At 32.2% G+C, this 19,726-nt stretch overlaps 1 protein-coding gene across 1 annotated transcript; it reads left to right on the forward strand.

Moving 5' to 3' along the window:
* The first annotated feature begins 1,207 nt into the window (after window positions 1–1,207).
* Sh3glb1 (SH3 domain containing GRB2 like, endophilin B1) lies at window positions 1,208–18,942 on the forward strand. The gene is made up of 10 exons (XM_033758279.1): window positions 1,208–1,347; window positions 4,257–4,385; window positions 6,816–6,949; window positions 7,429–7,521; window positions 8,561–8,647; window positions 10,144–10,167; window positions 14,137–14,226; window positions 14,595–14,695; window positions 17,930–18,158; window positions 18,502–18,942. The coding sequence occupies exons 1-10, from the start codon at window positions 1,311–1,313 to the stop codon at window positions 18,607–18,609; spliced, it is 1,032 nt and encodes a 343-aa protein (XP_033614170.1). The 5' UTR covers window positions 1,208–1,310; the 3' UTR covers window positions 18,610–18,942.
* The last annotated feature ends 784 nt before the right edge of the window (window positions 18,943–19,726 follow it).

The following is a 19,726-nucleotide window of genomic DNA, read 5'->3' on the forward strand; positions in this document are numbered from 1 at the left end:
AAAAAAAAAAAAAAAAAAAAAAGACCTTAGACTTTACAAAAGCTATTAAAGCTGTTATTTCTAACCATGAACAGGACCTTCAATGTGGGTTAAAACCAGAAGCCTAAGAATAAAGAACCTTCAGCTAATGTGCTAATAATCATTTGAAAGTACTAGACTAAGAAAAATGATGTTGAAAGAAAAAAATAATAAAACAGAAAAAAGAGCAGCAGAAGAGATTTTGAAGAGGGGGAAAAAGGCAAGGCGAATGTTGTTTTGTTCTGATTGAAATGAGTCATAACTGAGCATAGAATTAGTGCTAGTAATATACCTGCATTGAAATGTGGAAATTACATTTTCTGAAGGAAAATAACATGAACAACAGCCTGAATTATTGCCTCTAGTGTTTAATTAAAAGAATCCAGAAGTTCCAAAAGATCAACACTATTTTTTTCCTTTTTATTATTGTATGGACAGTACTACCATTCCTCAAATACCAACACATTTAATGTAATAAAAATTTATATGTTGAATATGTTTTATTAATCTTATGCTCCTTAAAAGACCTTCATAGTGTGAATGGGATATATAACAAAAGATAGTCTGTAAATAATTGTTGGAACATATCCTGAAGAAACAAAAGATACTTTCCCATAAACATCCCTGGGTGTGGTTAAAGTGCCCCTTTTCAAATTTAAAATAATAGCAGCTGCTAAACAGTGATTTATGTATGTAGTCTGAGTCCTTAAAGCTCTAGAAGATACTATCTTGTTTATGATAGAGGCTACTGAAAAAAAAAATTCTCACAAGCTTGCTCAGATCACTCAACAGTGTGGTCAGTATTTGAATACAGATGTGAAAACTGACTCAGAGCTCTTAGTCTTTATCTTTATGTTGCCCTACCTTTATATGTTAGAAATATCAATATAATTTGCATCCAAATAATATTCTCAGTTTCTCCAGAATTCACACTATGCATTTTAAAAGAACTAAGGCTATATGATAACTGTAAGATAAAGTCATCATTACTGCTATTGTAGAAGTTATAGATAAATTACCACAGGGCCAAAAAAACCAAAATTCATAAACAGTAGCTTATAGACTTGGAATACAATTATTTCTATGTTTAGAATTGTTTGGATTTCAGTTTGCCTTTTATTTATTGATTCAGTTTCCTGGCATTTATCTGAAGTATATTTATTTCATGTATTTTTTAATCATCGCAGTTCACAGAAGAAAAGCTTGGCCAAGCAGAGAAAACAGAATTGGATGCTCACTTAGAGAACCTCCTTAGCAAAGCTGAATGTACAAAAATATGGACAGAAAAAATAATGAAACAAACTGAAGTATTATTGCAGCCAAATCCAAGTAAGAAATTTGCTATCTCTTATCTACCTTAAAGACTGTTAATGGGTTTTTTAATGTTAAAAATAGACTTTTATTGTGGCTTCAAGATCTATGGTATTTTTTGGTATGTGTGCTTTGGGTAAAGAAACAATAAATACTTCTGTGTACTCTTAACAAATTCACAAGTAACATTTCTCAAGCCTTTGTAGGATTCTGATGAAATTTCAATTTTAGGCAGTGAATTTGAATTTTAAAAGTTAGGAGAGGCTGAGAAGATAAATACATCTTTCTTTTTCATCTAGAGAAAATTGTTCGTAAATAATTAAAGAAAGGTTAATATAGAAGCTTAAATAATTACCAGTTTTTGTTTCAGTTTTATGCTTTTGGGTTTTCTGACAGCTGTGAGATTTGTTATCTCTCAATAACCTTGCAGATGAAATGTATAATAATTATTGGATAAAACTCACAAATTAGCCTTTTATCCATTTTATACATTGTGTACAAGCTAATTAGAAGTAGAATTTGGACAAGAACCAGGTGTATTGACATTTCTTCTTTTCACTATCAGCTTTGTTTATTAAAAATGGAGGACAAACAGTGCGTACGTTGCTTCTCATTTCCCTAGTGCTATTATGAGCATGTTACAAAATTCCATAAACTTATTTTAAGATATTAACATAAGCCAGGTGTGGTGGCAAACGCCTGTAATCCCTGCACTCAGGAGATTTAGGCAGGAGGATCTCTGTGAGTTCAAGACCAGCCTGGGCTACATAGTGAGTTCCAGGTCAGTCTCAACTACATAGTGAGACCCTGTCTCAAAAAAAAAGATATTAACATAAGCCAGGTGTGGTGGCAAACGCCTGTAATCCCTGCACTCAGGAGATTTAGGCAGGAGGATCTCTGTGAGTTCAAGACCAGCCTGGGCTACATAGTGAGTTCCAGGTCAGTCTCAACTACATAGTGAGACCCTGTCTCAAAAAAAAAGATATTAACATAAATTTAAATCATTGTAAAATATTATTAATTACATGCCATTTTAGTTAAGTTGGAGTAACCTTCTGAATAAGCCTTTCATACCTTGAATAAAACTTGACTCATTTAAGGCCATTTAAATTATATAGCATAGCCGGGCATGGTGGTGCATGCCTTTAATTCCAGCACTCAGGAGGCTGAGATAGGGGATTGCTGCAAGTTTGAGTCCAACTTGGGCTATATAGGGAGTTAGTTCAAGGCCATCCTGAAATACATAGCGGGACTCTGTCTCAAAAAACCAAAAATAAATAAATTATATATATCATGACACTTCTAAAAAGTAGTAGACATTTTTCCCTTTGTTCTTCCTCTGTCCAAAAGTCTTCACATGTAGAATCTGTTCTACAGGATATTTTTCTAATTAGCCATAAAGCTCATTCATGATAGATTGATAGACAAGTATAATACAATTCCCCATACTCCTGTTGTATGGGGTAAAGTAATAAGAGGGTTTTTGTTGTTTGTGTCATGGTTATAAAGTTACATGGATTTTGAGGGGTCAAACTGGCCCTTTTTCCTCATATAAGTCCTATTGCTTTTAGTGTTTGATTTTCTTTCCATAAGCTAAATTTTTTTCAGAAATATGTTAACATAAACACATAAATATGTATAGTGTATTGTAGCAGAGCTTCCTATTTTAAGATTTTATAACCTATCAAGTGACTTTTTAAAAGAAAGCAGTAATTAATATACCAAATGTCTTATTAACATAATGAAATCAACTTATAATTCATATTTAAACCTTTGACCTTGTTTTGAAAAGAATCATTTAACTAACTTAAACAGTTTTTTAAATTTTTGCTTTGAAACTTCTAATTTTATTCCAGGATCTGCTATAAAAGTAGGTATTATTCCAACATTCTATAATAAATAATTATTTTTTAAGTATTATATTGACAATTTTACCAACTTCTGGTGTTTCTATTACTGGTTCAACTCAGTTTTAATTTTTATGTGTACCGTGTGAAACTTCTGATTATGTAGAAATCTGTGTGAGGTGCTTACAAAGACCTTATTTGACTTAGCTACTTTTGAGGTTGTAGTTTTGATTTATATTTAATTATTGTTTCTGAACAAATTATGAACTACTTTTTATTTGTCCCTCAAATACCTTGTTGTTGGGCAGCAATATAAATGTGAATTTCTTTCATGTTATATATTACCCTAACCAAGTGTATTTTGGCTTTTATTGATTTTTTTTCTTTCCATTTATACTAATATTCTGTGATTGCCTTTATCGTTTTGTATTTTAAACTTATTTGTAATGGTAAAAACTTTTCAATGAATGCATGCCAGAGATGCCACCTATATAAACGTAAGTAAACTGAAGCCAAGTCTTCATATTGCTGATCTGTCTGGAGACTACTCCAAGCCTGGATCTATCTCAAGCTTCTGTACCTATATTTAGACTCTCTGGCAAGAAGTGCTCCTGCTAAAGGTGTCACATATGACTCTTCAGTTCTTTTAGATACTTTATATCTATGTTTTTTCGGCAGAAAATCTAATTTTGAAATTATGAATATATATTCAGAGTTAAAATGCTAAACTAGGGCAAAGGGAACTTTACTAGATGATTAGAATAAGTACTATCAATCCTTTTCTGAAATTTAAAAATCGTTTAAAATACTCAAGTAATGTGAATTTAGCTTTATTTTAAAATGTTTCTGTGCTGCGAGAGTTTATCACGTTTCTAAAATATCAGTTTCTTAGACCTACTTAACACTTTTACATATAAATTTAAAAATTAAGTATAAAGGTACAAACTTGAATGAATGCTAATTTCATATATATTTTTTACTTATAAGAAGTAGTAAATGTCTGGAGGGCAGGGCAACAAAGAAGTCTTTTAAATAGTTTTGCTCTTTTGAAGTCACTGGTAATTTTAATCTTTCTCCTAGATGCCAGAATAGAAGAATTTGTTTATGAGAAACTGGATAGAAAAGCACCAACTCGTACAAACAACCCAGAACTTTTGGGACAGTACATGATTGATGCAGGGACTGAGTTTGGCCCAGGAACAGCTTATGGTAAGTGGAAAGCAAAAAGTTCTGATAAGAAGTACTTTTACATTAGATTTTTGCTCTTTAAAGTTGTCATTAACATACAGTAGCATCAGTTTTAATTTTAAATTTATTATGTTTAAATTTTAATGAACTGAGAAATGTGACCAGTAAACTTGTATATTTTAATTTAATATTTAAACATATATTTATTGAGAATTTGTATCTTCATTTGTTCTTAAAAGTTAAAAAAATTCTTTACTTGTAATTGTCATTGTTCTTTCAATACTTTAATACTTCTTGTATTATATTGCAATTATTATGTATGTATGTCTCCTCTTTGTGATTTTTATAAAACTTGCCTGAAGGCTATTTATTTTCTACTAAAGGTACTTCTTACACAATGAATGTTTGAACAAATCACTAGCACTTTCATTAAAATTTTGTAAAAATACCACTTTAGCAGTGATTATCTCTGAATGTTCGGATTAATTACATTTCTATTTTGATTTTATATATTTCATGTTTTCTATGTAATTCAGTTTTGCTTAGTTGCTATTCTTTTCCAATATACATCCCAGAAGTTCAAAATTACAGTTTTATTATTGCGACCTCATTTATTTGTGAGACTATTTCAGATTTCTCTAGCTTCCTTTCCCTATTGTTTATGGCCAATTCTATTTAAGACAGACTGCTTCAGGAAATTTGTTCTTGTTTGAGTATTAAATGCGAGGTAGATTAAATGAATTTCTCCAGATACTTCCTGTTGATGAAATAGCTGCTAAATTCTGATCATATGTATTTAAAGTTTTAATAATAGTTATCTTTACATCAGAAAATACCCACAATATTCTATAATACCATTAATCCATCAAATGGCTTTTTAGATTGACAACATTGAAATATTTACATTATAATTCACTGAGAAGTCTGAAAAATGCTTAAAATAAATTTGACATTAAAAAATTTTTAAAGGTTAACTTTCAGAAAAACTTTTTGCATTAAACATGTTGTATTGCTTGTTCGTGCTGAGGTCATAAAGGCTTATGAAGGAGACCTAGCCCTTTCCTTCACAGAGCTAAAGGCCTGCTGGAATGTAAACATTAGAAAAGCTTTTAGATGGTCTTTCTTTGTTAATCTGCTTAATCTGTTTAATCTGTTTACACCTGAATATATCCTGATAATTGAAATTGAACTTTGAGAACCTATTATTAGTAAATTGTAATAACTAAAATTGAGTATTCCAGGCATTGAACTACGCACTATATTTTGTGTGAGTATGCAAACATATTTATGTATTTTAGTAAATTGTCATTTATATTTTGCTTATAATGTAAACTTTATCATCTCTATTCTAGAAATAAGGAAACTCAAAAGGTGTAGGGGAAATGGGAAGGGTGGAGGAAAAGGTAATAAGGCAAAAGGAAAAAAAATGAGAAAATGGAAATAAAGTATTTAAATAGGGAATGAAACTCAAAAGGTGTAGGGGAAATGGGAAGGGTGGAGGAAAAGGTAATAAGGCAAAAGGAAAAAAAATGAGAAAATGGAAATAAAGTATTTGTAAATAGGGAAGGGAGGAGGGGGTGAAGGGAGGGCAGGGATAAGGGGAAAAAATGAGAACCAAGACCTGTCATGTAAAGGTACAAGATCCCAATGATGAATGTAACTGTACTGTATACCTAAAATGTACCCATAAACTCAATGAGAAAAAAAAAAGAGATAAGGAAACTCAGACTTGAGAGGTTAAATAATTTATCCATGTTCACACATCTAGTAAATTCAAATTCAGATCTGTCTGTATCCAGAGACAAGCTCTTAACTACTATGCTATTACCTTCCTTACCAGTCAGACCTAATCTCATTGAAATATGAAGGTTTAAGATCTAGAGAGGTAAAGCTTAATAAACTAGAACAGGTGTAGAACATAATCTTGAGGTTCCCTTTCTTTTTGCTCTGCTTTCTACCTTTGCTTTGCCTAGTATACTTGTCCCACTTAAATATCAGATTATACATGTTGTAAAACATGGGGTTTTCTTAATATATAAACTATGGGTTTAGTACTTGAAATAAGTGCATATGGAAAACAGAAGACAAATTGTGACTTGATCCACTTGTTAAAATAGTGTAAGCTTTGTATTTTTCTAAGTGTAAATGCTCTGAGCTGTGTTAATTTTTGGTATATCTGTCCTCTCTAGTCTGTCTCATTGGTAGATTTGCCAATTGACTATGATGTAGTAGGAAGTCCATGTGGTCTTTTTCATTTGGATATTTATCTTGAATTTGCTCTTAAATAAATCTACCTTAATTACAGTTAATTCTGTTTAATTTTACTGAGATAAACAACTGACAACTTTGAAGCAAATCAAACTGGAAAATTATCTTCAAATGATTTTTAACTTTCTGACATTACTAGCCACTTTTTTTAAAACAATAAAACAAAAACTTTTTTCTTTTCAGGTAATGCCCTTATTAAATGTGGAGAAACACAAAAACGAATTGGAACAGCTGACAGAGAACTCATTCAAACATCAGCCTTAAATTTTCTTACTCCTTTAAGAAACTTCATTGAAGGAGATTACAAAACAATTGCTGTGAGTTGGATAATGTTCCTTTTTAGTAAAATAATTTAGATTTATGTTTACAGTTTTTAGTGAATGATTTTGCTTCTTTAATGACTGTGAATGTAGGTGCATTTTCACCAGCACATGAAACTAGACCAAAAATAAAAGATCTTAATAATGTAATTCCATTTTTGTGTTCTGCTGTGTTGCAGTACATTTGCAGACATTCTCAATTGTTACCAACACAAATCTATACAGAAGGTCCTGGAATAATTATGAAAATATGCTACAAAATACCACCATAGGATAGTAGGTAGCCATTTATTTAAACTGGAGCTAGAAGCCTAATTACTAGAAGATATATATTTCTGGCACTTATACTTTATTTCCTTATGCATTTCTAGAAATGTATTTTTTAACATTACTGTTTTTATTGCTAAGTATGTGCTGTACATTCTTAATGAATTTCAGCATTTTTATCCTTCATTTTATCTTTTCTATATTTATAGAAAGAAAGGAAACTATTACAAAATAAGAGACTGGATTTGGATGCTGCAAAAACCAGACTAAAAAAGGCAAAAGCTGCAGAAACTAGAAGTTCAGTAAGTAATTTTTTACTTATTTGGTTTTGTTTCTTTTTTTCTGATAGAAAAATATTTTAGGTCAATACTTTAAAATTTATAAAATATTTTAGTGATACACCATGTAAGATACAGACTAAAGAATAGAATTTGACTTTATATGACTAGTTATTCCTGTACTAGTAAAGTTTGGGACATGTGCATATCAGCACTGTTTGAAAATTTTTATTTACTAGTTTCCTATGACCACTTTTTAAATTCTGTATTTGAGTACTAATTGTATATAAGGAGCTCTGCTGAAAAGGGGAACATAGATAAATAATAAAAAATCTTTGCTACCTTCCATCCAGTACAGTAAGTGAAACTTTTTTTTAATGATTTAGCCCAATTGGTAAAAAAATCTGCTTGTATCCAATATTGCTGCTATACTAACTTAGCATGTTGAAGAATGGCAAAGCAATGTAAAAGGTATTTCTTAAGATATACCAGTTGAGCAATAAACAGAAAATATATTTTGTCAAAATGAATAAAAATACTTTTATCTATATACTATTTTAAAACTATAATTCATGTATTTCAAGTATAAGGCACTTACCTTTATTAACCTAATCTTAGTCTAATGTAAACTTTAAAAAATATTTTAGAGTTTAATTAATAGGAAGAAAATGGCTTTTGGAGCATCTAAATTTGATGGAAAATACTTATTCAAATATTTCACACAGCACATATTCCCTTAACACACTTAAATATGACTGAAGGCATCATACATGTACCAGGAAGAAATGATCTTTGAATAGGATAATTGAGGATAGTCCCAGGGCTTTCATGGGTGGAAATTTAATGAAAATTTTAGTTAATTGGCACTTTTTATAGTGATGAGATTTCCCTAAATGATTTTAATTTAAAATTAAACATCATTTTTTGTTTTGGAAATTTGGATCTTTATAAGAAACATCAGCTCTTTTCATACTTGTTTAGTGTGTGCTTTATTGTGTAGAAGTAACTGTTTCACTCTGTTCATTGGTATAATGTGTTCTTTGTCTTTACCTATGCATTTAAGCAACTAAACTCAGCTCGCCTTGAAGGAGATAACATTATGGTAAATTTCTCTTACATGCTCAACTTCCTGCATGTAAAATGGCTGAAGGTTTGTTGGCCTACTGTGTTTTCTACATCTTGAATAAAGTGCCTTCTCTTGCTATTAGCTGCATGTAAAATTCTTGAAGCCATGAATTCATTTATTTGTAGGAAAAGTACTAGCTAAAGTGACACCGGAATTTGAAGAAAAGATGTTGTATATTTTAATTGTCAAATGTATTGATTATACCAAATGCAGATTTTAGAATCACAGATTTACTACATTTTTATACTCAGTAAAAGATGGTAAGCTGGCACTTCAGATTTTCATTTTTGGTGAAGGAAAGTAACATTTACCTTACTTAAAGAAAGATAAAGGTACACAAATTGGTTTTTGCCTCTCAGTAGCTTCAACATTCGCTTTTTTGTTAATCAAACTCAATATAGAATTATTTTCTTTAACCATTACAGGCTAAGATAAACTCCAGTAAGTTAGGTATTTCTGTAGTAGCCAGACCCATTCCACATGTAGTACTAACTCTTGGAAAATTCCAAATGATAGTAGCCTGCAGCAAACATAGAGAATAAAAGGTGTGTTATAATATCTAATGTGTATGTTGAGTTCAGTTTGAAGAAATTTTTGACATACTTTTAAAGTTTTTAATTTTAATGAAATATCAAGTTGTAACCAGACAGTTCATATGCTACCTGATAAAAATTGGTTGTATTTGGTACTCCTAGACACATTACTTCCACTAAAAGTGACAAGTCTGCAGTACAGTTAATAATACATTGGCAACTGATTGACTACTCTTATTCCATTAGCATTTAACTAAAAGCAGAAGAAAAATCTTTATTTTTTATTATTGAAACCTTGACTAAATTAGGGGTTCTCTTAGCAAAAGAACGCACTTATTTCCATTGTCCTGTGTATATAAATGAAAAGTGTAAATCATAGCTAATTTAGTATACAAATCGTAGTTTTTCTTTTGTGTTAGATAAAAAAATATCCTAAACAAATAGCAGGACTTTTTTTCCTTCACTAAGTGTTGTTTTACTACTAATTTCTGCTTATAGTAAGATATGTCTAGTTTTGGTAATTTTAAAATTCATTTTATTCCAAGTTTATTGTTTTTTTCCCCAAAAAAGCTTTATCAGTGACATTTGGTGATCTTTTGTCCTGGCTTATTTTTATTTACTAGCATTTTAGAGTTTTTACTTGAAAGAAAAATTGGAATTCATTTAGCCCAAACCTCTCATTTTATGAATGAGAAAACTAGAACTATGACAAATTAAATATTCCCAATTTGGGAAAACTGTTATTAATTTATAAAATTAACATTTTAAAATCGATAGTATTGATATATACAAAGGCATCTTTGACAATATGTTAAGCAGCACTGATTTAATTACTACTGTGTTTAATCTGTTAATATGATTTGGAGAAAGCAGAGTATGCCATTTGAATTAAAGTTCCTATATTTTTCTTTGCTAAGTTGTAGAAAATATTAATTTCCAACTTTCTTTCATGCTCTATATTTTTCTCTAATTTTTAATGCTGGCTAGATTTGGGCAGAGGAAGTAACAAAAGTAAGTAAATTATTACATGACAGAATTATGAAACAAGAATTCAATTGCCATTCAGTAAAAATCTGTTGGGTGACAACTTTGAAACCCATGTGGTCTGTGTGACAGTATCCTTTAAAATCTGAAATATATGGTGATTTATAGCTCACTATATGTTTAGATCACAGATGTTTAGATCTGTTTGGCCAATAGCAACTCCACACAATGTTGTAGAGATTTGATTGGCACATATCGTGATAAATCCTAGATACCTGTTAGTCAGGTGGTAAAATTGTACAGTGCCTTTCTAGAAGACAGATGAAATACGTGATTTATTCATTGATAATTTTTTAAATGGCAGATATTTTATATAGTCAACATTAGGTAACCAGAATTTCTCTCTACCACCAAAGCTATTTTGTTACTTTAGCAGAAAATGTCTATAAAAATGTACTTTACTGCTGTATTAAACACAGGATAGCAAGTATTTCATTTTATAGTTAAGGTCATTATTATGAATATCCAATTGTAAAGACAATGAACATGTAGCAATTGGATTCATTGTTTTTGTCTTTTTCCCTCTATGTCAGACTGCTAGCAGTTCCTCTACTTGTGTTACCATTTCTAATCATCTCTGGGCTTGAAAATAAAGTAATAAAGCAAGAATTTAAGGAATAAAACTATTTTAACTTCAGTGCAGATTTATTTGAAATGCTTTTAGGAGTTCAGAAGTGTTTTTCATTTATTCTCCAATCCTAAGGTCTACCAAAACCTGACGTCCACATGAGGATGATTTTGGAGAGTGAAGACAGGTGCTAATTATGGCCAGGGGGCTTTAATAGCCTCACACAGACATTAACTATTTTCTGGCATTGTGAGATGCTGATTATGCAGACTGTTTCATGCACAGTATACTGAGCTATTGATTCTACAACTCATAAATCTGGTATAATTCTTGATTTAGGCTCTCATCCCCCTCTGGAATATTTTCTTTCATTAGCTTATTATATGGTTCCACCCTGGCTTCTGATTTCTTCCAGAACTAGCATGAAAAAAAGGGCAAGAACAATATGGGAGAAAATATAATTTGAACAAGAAAACCAGATGTCTTCCCTTTGGTTAACATACATGGACACCAAAAAGTTTTTTACTTGATTTGCACCTTCTACAATTTGAGAAATAATCGATATAATAAATGGGAAGAAAATAATGAAACAAATGTTTATATTGTATAGATATATATATATAAAACATTAGGGAAATACATCAAAATGGATTTGAAGAGATTTTTAAATACTCCTTTCATTTTTATAATATATAAACTTTAAAATTTCACATTCCTGAAATATTATAAGATTTAAGCCTATAAAAAGGTAATTAACACCAGCCAAGATTGTACAGCAAGTGCTTCAGAAGTGTGACCAGAACTTCTTATAAATATCCAATCCTGTTATTATAGACCAACAAATTGTACTTCTTATAAATATCCAATCCTGTTAAAGTTACTTGTTTGTTTTGTGGTTTTTTTTTTTTGTTTTTTGTTTTTTTGTTTTGGTACTAGGATGGAACTCAGGACCTTGTGCTTCCAAGGGTGCTGCTGAGCTAAATCCTCTCGCCCCCCGCCCAAGTTATACCTTAAAAGAACTCTTTCTCCTTATGTAATGTTATACTATTATCCAGTCTAAATCAACTAGTCTAGTAACAGTAATTCTTAGTGGCTGTTTTCCCTAGAACTCTACACTTTTACTTATAAAATTAAATCAGAATAAGATATTCCAGAACAGAATATCAGCTGTTTAAATTCATTGCCTTTGTATCTTTCTCAGGGCTAGGAGCTGTAGCTCAGTGGCAGAGCAATTGCCTGGTCCTGGGCTTGATCACCAGCACCATAAACAGTAAAGAAGTCTTTCTCATCTATCTTTCCAATATAGATTACTTTGTTCCTGTTTGAGCTGATTTTGATGAACTTAACTTAAATTTCCTTAGCTTCTCAGATTAATTATACTCAGCTACATGTGTCAGAAATGTGGATTGGTTTGGGACATTCAACTGTTTACATCCACCCCCAAACATCTACTGAAATTTGTTCAGTGAGAATCATTCCTTTCCTGTCATTTATTTTGTCTAAATAAAAAGTCTAGATTGTATAGAAGACTGGCTTGATAAGTTCTGTGGTGCCTATCTTCACAAATAAATATTAAATTTTATTCAAACCTAGATGGCTGATTCCTTGTCCTTATTGAGATTATTTTTATTTAGTATTTTTTAGCATTAAAACCTTATTTGCACTTCAGTCTCAAGCTTCCTGTTCTCTTCAACCTGTCTACTTAGTCTTTCACATCTTGTTAAGAAATATTGCCATTATAGTAGTTTTTTCCATTTCTACAGCCATTAAATTGAATGGTACTTTATAAAGACCCACATGGAACTAGCCTAATTTATTTATTAAGCTCACTTATTTTGGTTTACTGCAATTTCTTCTATTAAAGTCATTTTGTATTCATCCACATAGAAGAGTGAATATTACAAAGGTAACCCTGAAGTGATTGATTTTCTTGATGCTTTCCTTGGGAAGAACATTCTTTTCTTCTCCTGGCACTTTTTTTCTGCTTCATACTAGCTTCTAGAGAAGCTGACTTTAGCTTGCTAAGGTATTGCTTTACTCACATTTAACTTCACTGCTTTTTTTATTGAAAATTCAAGCTCATGCTCATAAATTCAATCTAGTGGTCAGTTCTTAGTCCCCTTTTCCAGGTCTGTTGCTATTGGGATATTATAGCAACTATCTACTCTGTGCTGCGTCTTTCTTGACTGACCATAGGTTAGTTATTGTCATCCAGGGATGAAGGAAGTAGAGAGAAGGCACGAAATTTCATTTCATGTTAAAATTCTGACCTTGTTCATACTTAACTGCATCTTGAAAATGTAAATAATATTTACATAGGAGGGAAAGCTACATATGCTAGAGAGGGAGTAAAAAATATAATAATGGCATTGTTACCAAAGATGATTGAAGGGAGTTAATTATTTAGAATGCGCTGTGAGTGAAGTTTTATTTTTCCCTCTCCACTTTATTACCAGCAAGTTGTGATTAAAAGTTTTAAGATGTTTTATGCCAGTATTTATTATTTTTAGAGCTTGTTAATTTTTCACTGAACAGTTTTGTCCCAGCTTTAAATGTATCAGATGTTTGAAACCATTAGTGGAATCATTATATACATCTCTTCCCACCTAACTCCAAAGTCAGTGACTTGACATTGGCAACCTGAAATTAGCCATGGCGGTAGTATTTTATCGTGCAAATCAGGATGTTAGAGCTTTTTCTTTTTCTTTGAAAATCAGTTGATTAGTGTAACACTGACTAAAAGTCAATCATAAATTTTAAGAAAAATTATTTTCCTCAATGTAACAGTATTTCTGCTTAAGGCCTGTTGTATGTGTAGTTTAGAGAAAAAATTTAAAAGAAAGACATGTAAAATGGAGGGCAAAGAAATATTTGTAGGAAACCAAGAATGGTTCCTAATAAGTGTTTGGTAACTAAACAAGTAGAAATCCTATTGTTTCACTCCAAAGTCTTTGTATTTGAAATTGAAGATTCTTGTTTAAAAACTTAGTAATAGTTGAGAATTTTAAAGAATATTATATCTGTGAAACTGTGGTGCTCTTCAGATTTTGTAAAATATTAAACTTGGCAGAATTGAAGCTAGAATAACCTAACTGTCCATAGTAGGTTTCTAGGTTCCTGAGTATGTCATTAAGTTTTGGCATTAAATTCTGAATGAAGTGCTAGTGAGGAATCATTTTTGTTGAGGTTGAATAATACAGAAAAGTTGTGGCCTAAAATCCAGGAACCAGTTTAGATGTCACAAAAGCAGAATTGGGAAATTGCCAGATTATAATTTGGGATTTTTTTGAGGGATTTTTTTTTTTAAGAACTTGTATAAAATGGGCTAAGTCTTCTGATGAGATTCTAAAACTGTGTCCTAATTTAAGTCTGAACAGGAATTAAGAATAACTCAAAGTGAGTTTGATCGTCAGGCTGAGATAACCAGACTTCTGCTAGAGGGAATCAGCAGTACACACGTGAGTGTTCATCAAAAATTCATCTAGAACAAGACATCTGATCATTCTAAGACAACTTGGAGTAAAGACTGAACTTCCTTTTCAGTCATTTTATTAAGGAAATTTAAATTGTGGTGCTAAAGATAAGTGAAGAAATATTTCAAATTTTTGCTTATATCTCATCACCTACTTCTCCCACCCTCATCAGATACTTTTGTTGGCATTCATTAGCTAAACAAAGTTTATTGTTATACTGTTCACCAAGGTCAGTCTTAAACCTTTTAGTAAGATGCTAGATACATGATTCTCCTTTATTACAATGTTGTACTTTGTCCCCTCTTAGTATTTACCACTTTGAGTTAAGAGCTGACTATAACTTTGCTTTACAGGCTCATCATCTTCGCTGTCTGAATGACTTTGTAGAAGCCCAGATGACTTATTATGCACAGTGTTACCAATACATGCTAGACCTCCAGAAACAACTGGGAAGGTAGTAGTTTCCTTTTCACATGTTGAAGTCTTGGATAAGAGAAGAAATAAATTCAGATTTTTGCATATAGACTATTAGCGAGGATGATTAAGAATTGGAGCCTTTGAGCTTGCATAGAATTGAAGTTTTTTGTTTTTGTTTTTGTTTTTTTAATGGAAGCATAAAACTTCTGAGATAACAAAACATTTTGAGCTTTTCTGGCTCAGAAGGATATTAACAGGGAGAAGAAGATAAGTGAATACCTTTTTAGTGACATAAAGCTTTTAGTGAGGTTTTACTTTTCTTTGCTGCTGCATACTTTTTTATTATTGGTCAACACATAGTTGCCCTTAAAGATAAACTGTTTTATATACATAAGTTAATTACAGTGGTACCTTCATTCACAAACTTGATTCTCTCCATGATTCTGGTCGCAAATGGAACTGGATCAGAACTGGATCACATTTAAGTTCAACCTAACCATTAAATTTGATTCAGTTCTCACCCAACTCATTTTGTGACCAGCAGCAGGGAAATAATCAAGTTTGTGAACTGAGGTGCAACTGTACTTACTCATTAAAGAGGAAAAGAAGTTTTGGACTATGCTGTAAGAGTGTAAGTCCACTGACACGGATTATTCTGACTTTGATAATATACTTTAAAGCAAAATGACAGTATATAAAGCACATAGCTCAGTCATTTATCAAATATTTGTAGCATATCTGCAACATACCTAACACTTTATATTCTGGAGTTACATCAGCAAACAAAACAGGCAAAATGCTTATCTCTGAGTTCACATTGTAAGGCAATACTAGAAATAATGTATAGAGCAAATACGGTCTCCACTTTCACGATTTTTAAGTCTAGGTAGGGATACAAGGCATAGCTGGATAAGAAAAGGGCAGGCTGAATATTCCAAGCAAATTTAAAACATTTTTGTAAAAACACTGGAGGAAAGAGAGTGGCAGATTCGGGAAACTGACAGTAGTTCTTGTTTAGAGCATAATGGTGAAGGTAAGAATGGAATACTAGAGGCGTAAGAGGGGTCATGCTATGAATGGCCTTAAAAGTCAGCTGTGGCAAGCAGTTTAGAATTTGTATAATGATTAAAACAGAGGAGTGATAACTGCCATTTGAAAGAATGTCAAGTTGTTTCAAAAAATGAGATATTTAGGGGTCCAGGGATTTAGCTCAGCGGGTCGGTGGCCTGCCTTGCAAGCACAAGGACCCAAGTTCAATCCCCGGCACCCCCCCAAAAAAAGAGAGAGATTTAAAAGGTCACTTTGGTGATGTTTTATTCATAGTAATCTTTTAGAACTAGACCTAGAACAAAATCATTGGCAAATCCAATTTTGGATCTTAAAAATGAGTTGTAGAGCAGAGAAAGATACAAGAAAGCGAACATGCAGGTGTCTGAGAGAAAGTACTCCAGCAGAGGCTACATGCCAGAAACTTAGCTGGCGTGTTCAAGGAACAGCAAGGAGGACTTCGCTGGAGATAGATAGAAGAAACAGCCAGAACGTATGGAGGGTGTTGGAAGCTACTGTCTAAACTTTGGACTTGTCTCAAAGATGAGCCGTTGGACAATTTAATTTTTTAATTTATTTTTATTAGTAAATTGTATAGTACATAATTTTTACATTCCTTGTGGGAAGTTGATACGTATACATAATACATCTCAATTCCTTTTTTCATCCCTTTTCCCTTCCCCTCTTCTTCTCCACCTCCTCCAGTCTCTTGGTCCCCTTCCTTTTTTATTTTTTGGCACGTAATGCAGACATACCTGTGTGGAGTTGGTCTGTGTACGTGACACATCTTAATTCCGTTTATCATCTCTTGTCCATCCTTCCCCTCACCCTTCACCTCTTGATTGCCTTCCCCTTTGAGGAAAGTGCTACCAACTTCCTATTATCTTTTATTTTCTTTACTTTGGGTTTCTCATTTAAGAGAAACCATGAGATATGTAAGCTTGTATACCTGATTTATTTAACATTATGATCTCAAGATGCATACATTTCCTATGGACAGTTTTAAACTGAAGAATGACACTATTTTAGTTCAGGCTCTCACAGGATCATCCTGGCTCTTACGTTGAGAATAGATACTAGCGTGGCTGGAAGCTGAAAGACTTGCAGTAATTTAATCAGCAATCCAGTCAAGATGATGGGGGCTTGAATGTAGGGCGATTGTGGCAGTCATCCTGGAAGTCATCAGTTCCTAGGTACATTTTTAGCAGGAATTTGCTAATAATCTGTGTGTACATCAAATTTAGAGGAGTTAAGAACAGTGCAAGAAGTGTAAATTTTTGGTTTGAGAAACTGAAAAACAGAGTTGTGGGGAATGCCAGAGGAGGGGCCCTGGGTTCAGTCCCCAACACCATACAAGAAAATAAAAGTGCCTTAAATATGAATTTTCATAGATAATTTCTGACGTTAGAAATAGCTGAATTAGTGATTATAGGCCATCGGTTTCCCATTTAGTACTGGGAAACTAATAGCTTAAAATAAATTGACAGTTATCTTCATTATCTTCACATTGTTTATAAGCATTTTAATAAAAAACTTATTTTCCCTAAAAAATATAAAGTGAACTTTTGAAATTTGCCTTTTTGTCCCACTGAGACTATGAATAACACTCATAACATATGAATGTCAGCCTCCTCACTTAAACTGTGAATGATATCATTTTATCTGTCTTCAGTATGCAGTATTAGTGCTACACTTGTACATAATCAGTAAATATTTGTCATTTGAATGGACAGAAAAATGTGATCAGTTTTATGAGAAGAGTTCAGATATTCAAACTATTTTCATTGTAAAGCTTTGTTCTTATGTTGGTGTCTAATATTTAAGTAGTTTTTCAGTGGTATTTTTGTTTAAATTTTTATTAAAAATAAAAATAAATTAATTAGACATGCTAATAGAAGTTTTTGGCACAAACTATCCATTTTTTCTGCTAGGGAACACCATTAAGTTTTTAAAAATTTAAGTCAGTATTATAAAAGGACAGCTTTAAAACAGATTTTCAAGTGTTTATATTTGAATAGCAGCAGAATTGTCTCTAGTATAATTGGGCCAAGAGGAAAGAAGAAGCTACACAACACACTCTGTCACTAAGGTATTAATAAATTGTTAGCATCTGTTAATCTTCCAATGCGGAAATTGGAAGAAGGTAAATAGTGCCACCAAGTGGTGGTACTGAGGAACTATAATAATTTGGAAATAGCTAATAGACTTGTTTTCTTTTCACCAGTTTTCCATCCAATTATCTTTCTAACAACAACCAGACTTCTGGGACTCCAGTGCCATCGACTTTATCAAATGCAGTTGGTTCTTCTGCCATGGCTTCAACCAGTGGCCTAGGAATCACTCCTCCTTCCAACGTCACTGACCTTAAGGAATCAAGTGGCAGCAGGAGGGCCAGGGTTCTCTATGACTATGATGCCGCAAACAGTACGGAGTTGTCCCTTCTGGCAGATGAGGTAAGTGATGTGGGTGCGAGAAGAGAAATATGTCATCAGTTGACCCATCTTCTAATAGCACAGCAAGAAGCAGATTCCTCATTGCTTATGGAGGAAGTATACCATGAATATTTTATGGATTTCAGATGGCTATATTGATATTTTATAAAATGCTAATTATTTAATTCAACATCATAGAAATATTTTAAACTTTCACCTACTAAATAACTTGCCAAGCTTACCTCCTGATAATGTTTAAAGTCCTTTGACAATGAATAGTTTAAACAAATTTCATATATATCTGGTTTGTTTGCTGTGTTTGTCTTTTACTATAATTAATAACTTGAAATATCTTACTTTGTAGGTGATCACTGTGTTCAGCGTCGTTGGCATGGATTCAGACTGGCTAATGGGGGAAAGGGGAAATCAGAAGGGCAAAGTGCCAATTACCTACTTAGAACTGCTCAATTAAATAGGTGGACTATGAAAAACCTACTCATCATGACATCGTATTTATATATAAATAACTAAATAAAGCAGGTTTAAGTATCTTCCATGGTAATGTCTTAAGAGACTGGAAAACAAAAACAAAATCCCAGCCATCAGAGACCAGCCCTTCTGACAATAAAGTTGCATGGTAAATATTTCATTAAGAGTTTGTTAGCGCTTTCATGCCAAGAATGTTTTCTTATAAAATTCTCTTTCTACTGAGATTTCACTAATAAGCTGCTTCTACTTTTGAGCCCCAACTTAAAGCAGAAGAACTGTTTTCTACTGAATTTTTCACTAACTACAAGTTTTTTCTTTTATGTAAAATAAATTTATTGTGAATTGCTATCAGTGACTCATTTATTAGGTATTATTAATAGCCAAAGAATAAAGTTAAAATTTGATTTCAGCATTTGGTTTAAAAAAGAATTGTAGGATATAAATCTCCTTGGTGAAAAATAAAATGTTTTTTAATGCATCCATGAACAGAAATGCAGTTATACCAATTTACGTTGTCCAACAGAAATCACATGACTTTAATACTGTGTTTTGATGGGTTATTTTTTTGTTTTTGTCTTTTTCTTTTTTTTTAACTTTTAATTTTTGAGACAGGCTCTCCTTATTTAGTTCAGGCTGTCATTGAACTCACTGTGTAGCCCAAGCTGGCCTCGAACTCTTGGCAATCCTCCTGCCTCAAGTGCTGGAATGATAGGCATGCGTTACCATGCTCGGCTGTTTTCTTTTTTAAACACTACTGAATTTTTTTTAATTTAAGAAATAACTAGCCCTTGAAAAGCACTGCTGTATTTCCCTGATACAATTGTATTTCAGATTCTACATCTAGAACAAATTCAGTTCATTAAGATAGCCACAATTTCATACATAATCAGATTTTGATTCATTAAGAGCATACTGTAGGTAGGCATTTAGCTCAGTGGTTCCATCACCTGCCTTGCAAGCTCAAGAACCTGAATTTGATCCCCAGTACCAACAACAAAAAAGAACATACTGCAGTACAGTAATGAGGGCTTATTATTGAATAATGAATTATGGGAACTGCATTATAAATTACATACAAACTTGGTTACTCTGGGCTTAAT

This window comes from Fukomys damarensis, unplaced genomic scaffold (genome assembly GCF_012274545.1).
Source record: "Fukomys damarensis isolate Sample0158 unplaced genomic scaffold, DMR_v1.0_HiC HiC_scaffold_33, whole genome shotgun sequence".
In the NCBI taxonomy this organism is placed as follows: Eukaryota; Metazoa; Chordata; class Mammalia; order Rodentia; family Bathyergidae; genus Fukomys; species Fukomys damarensis.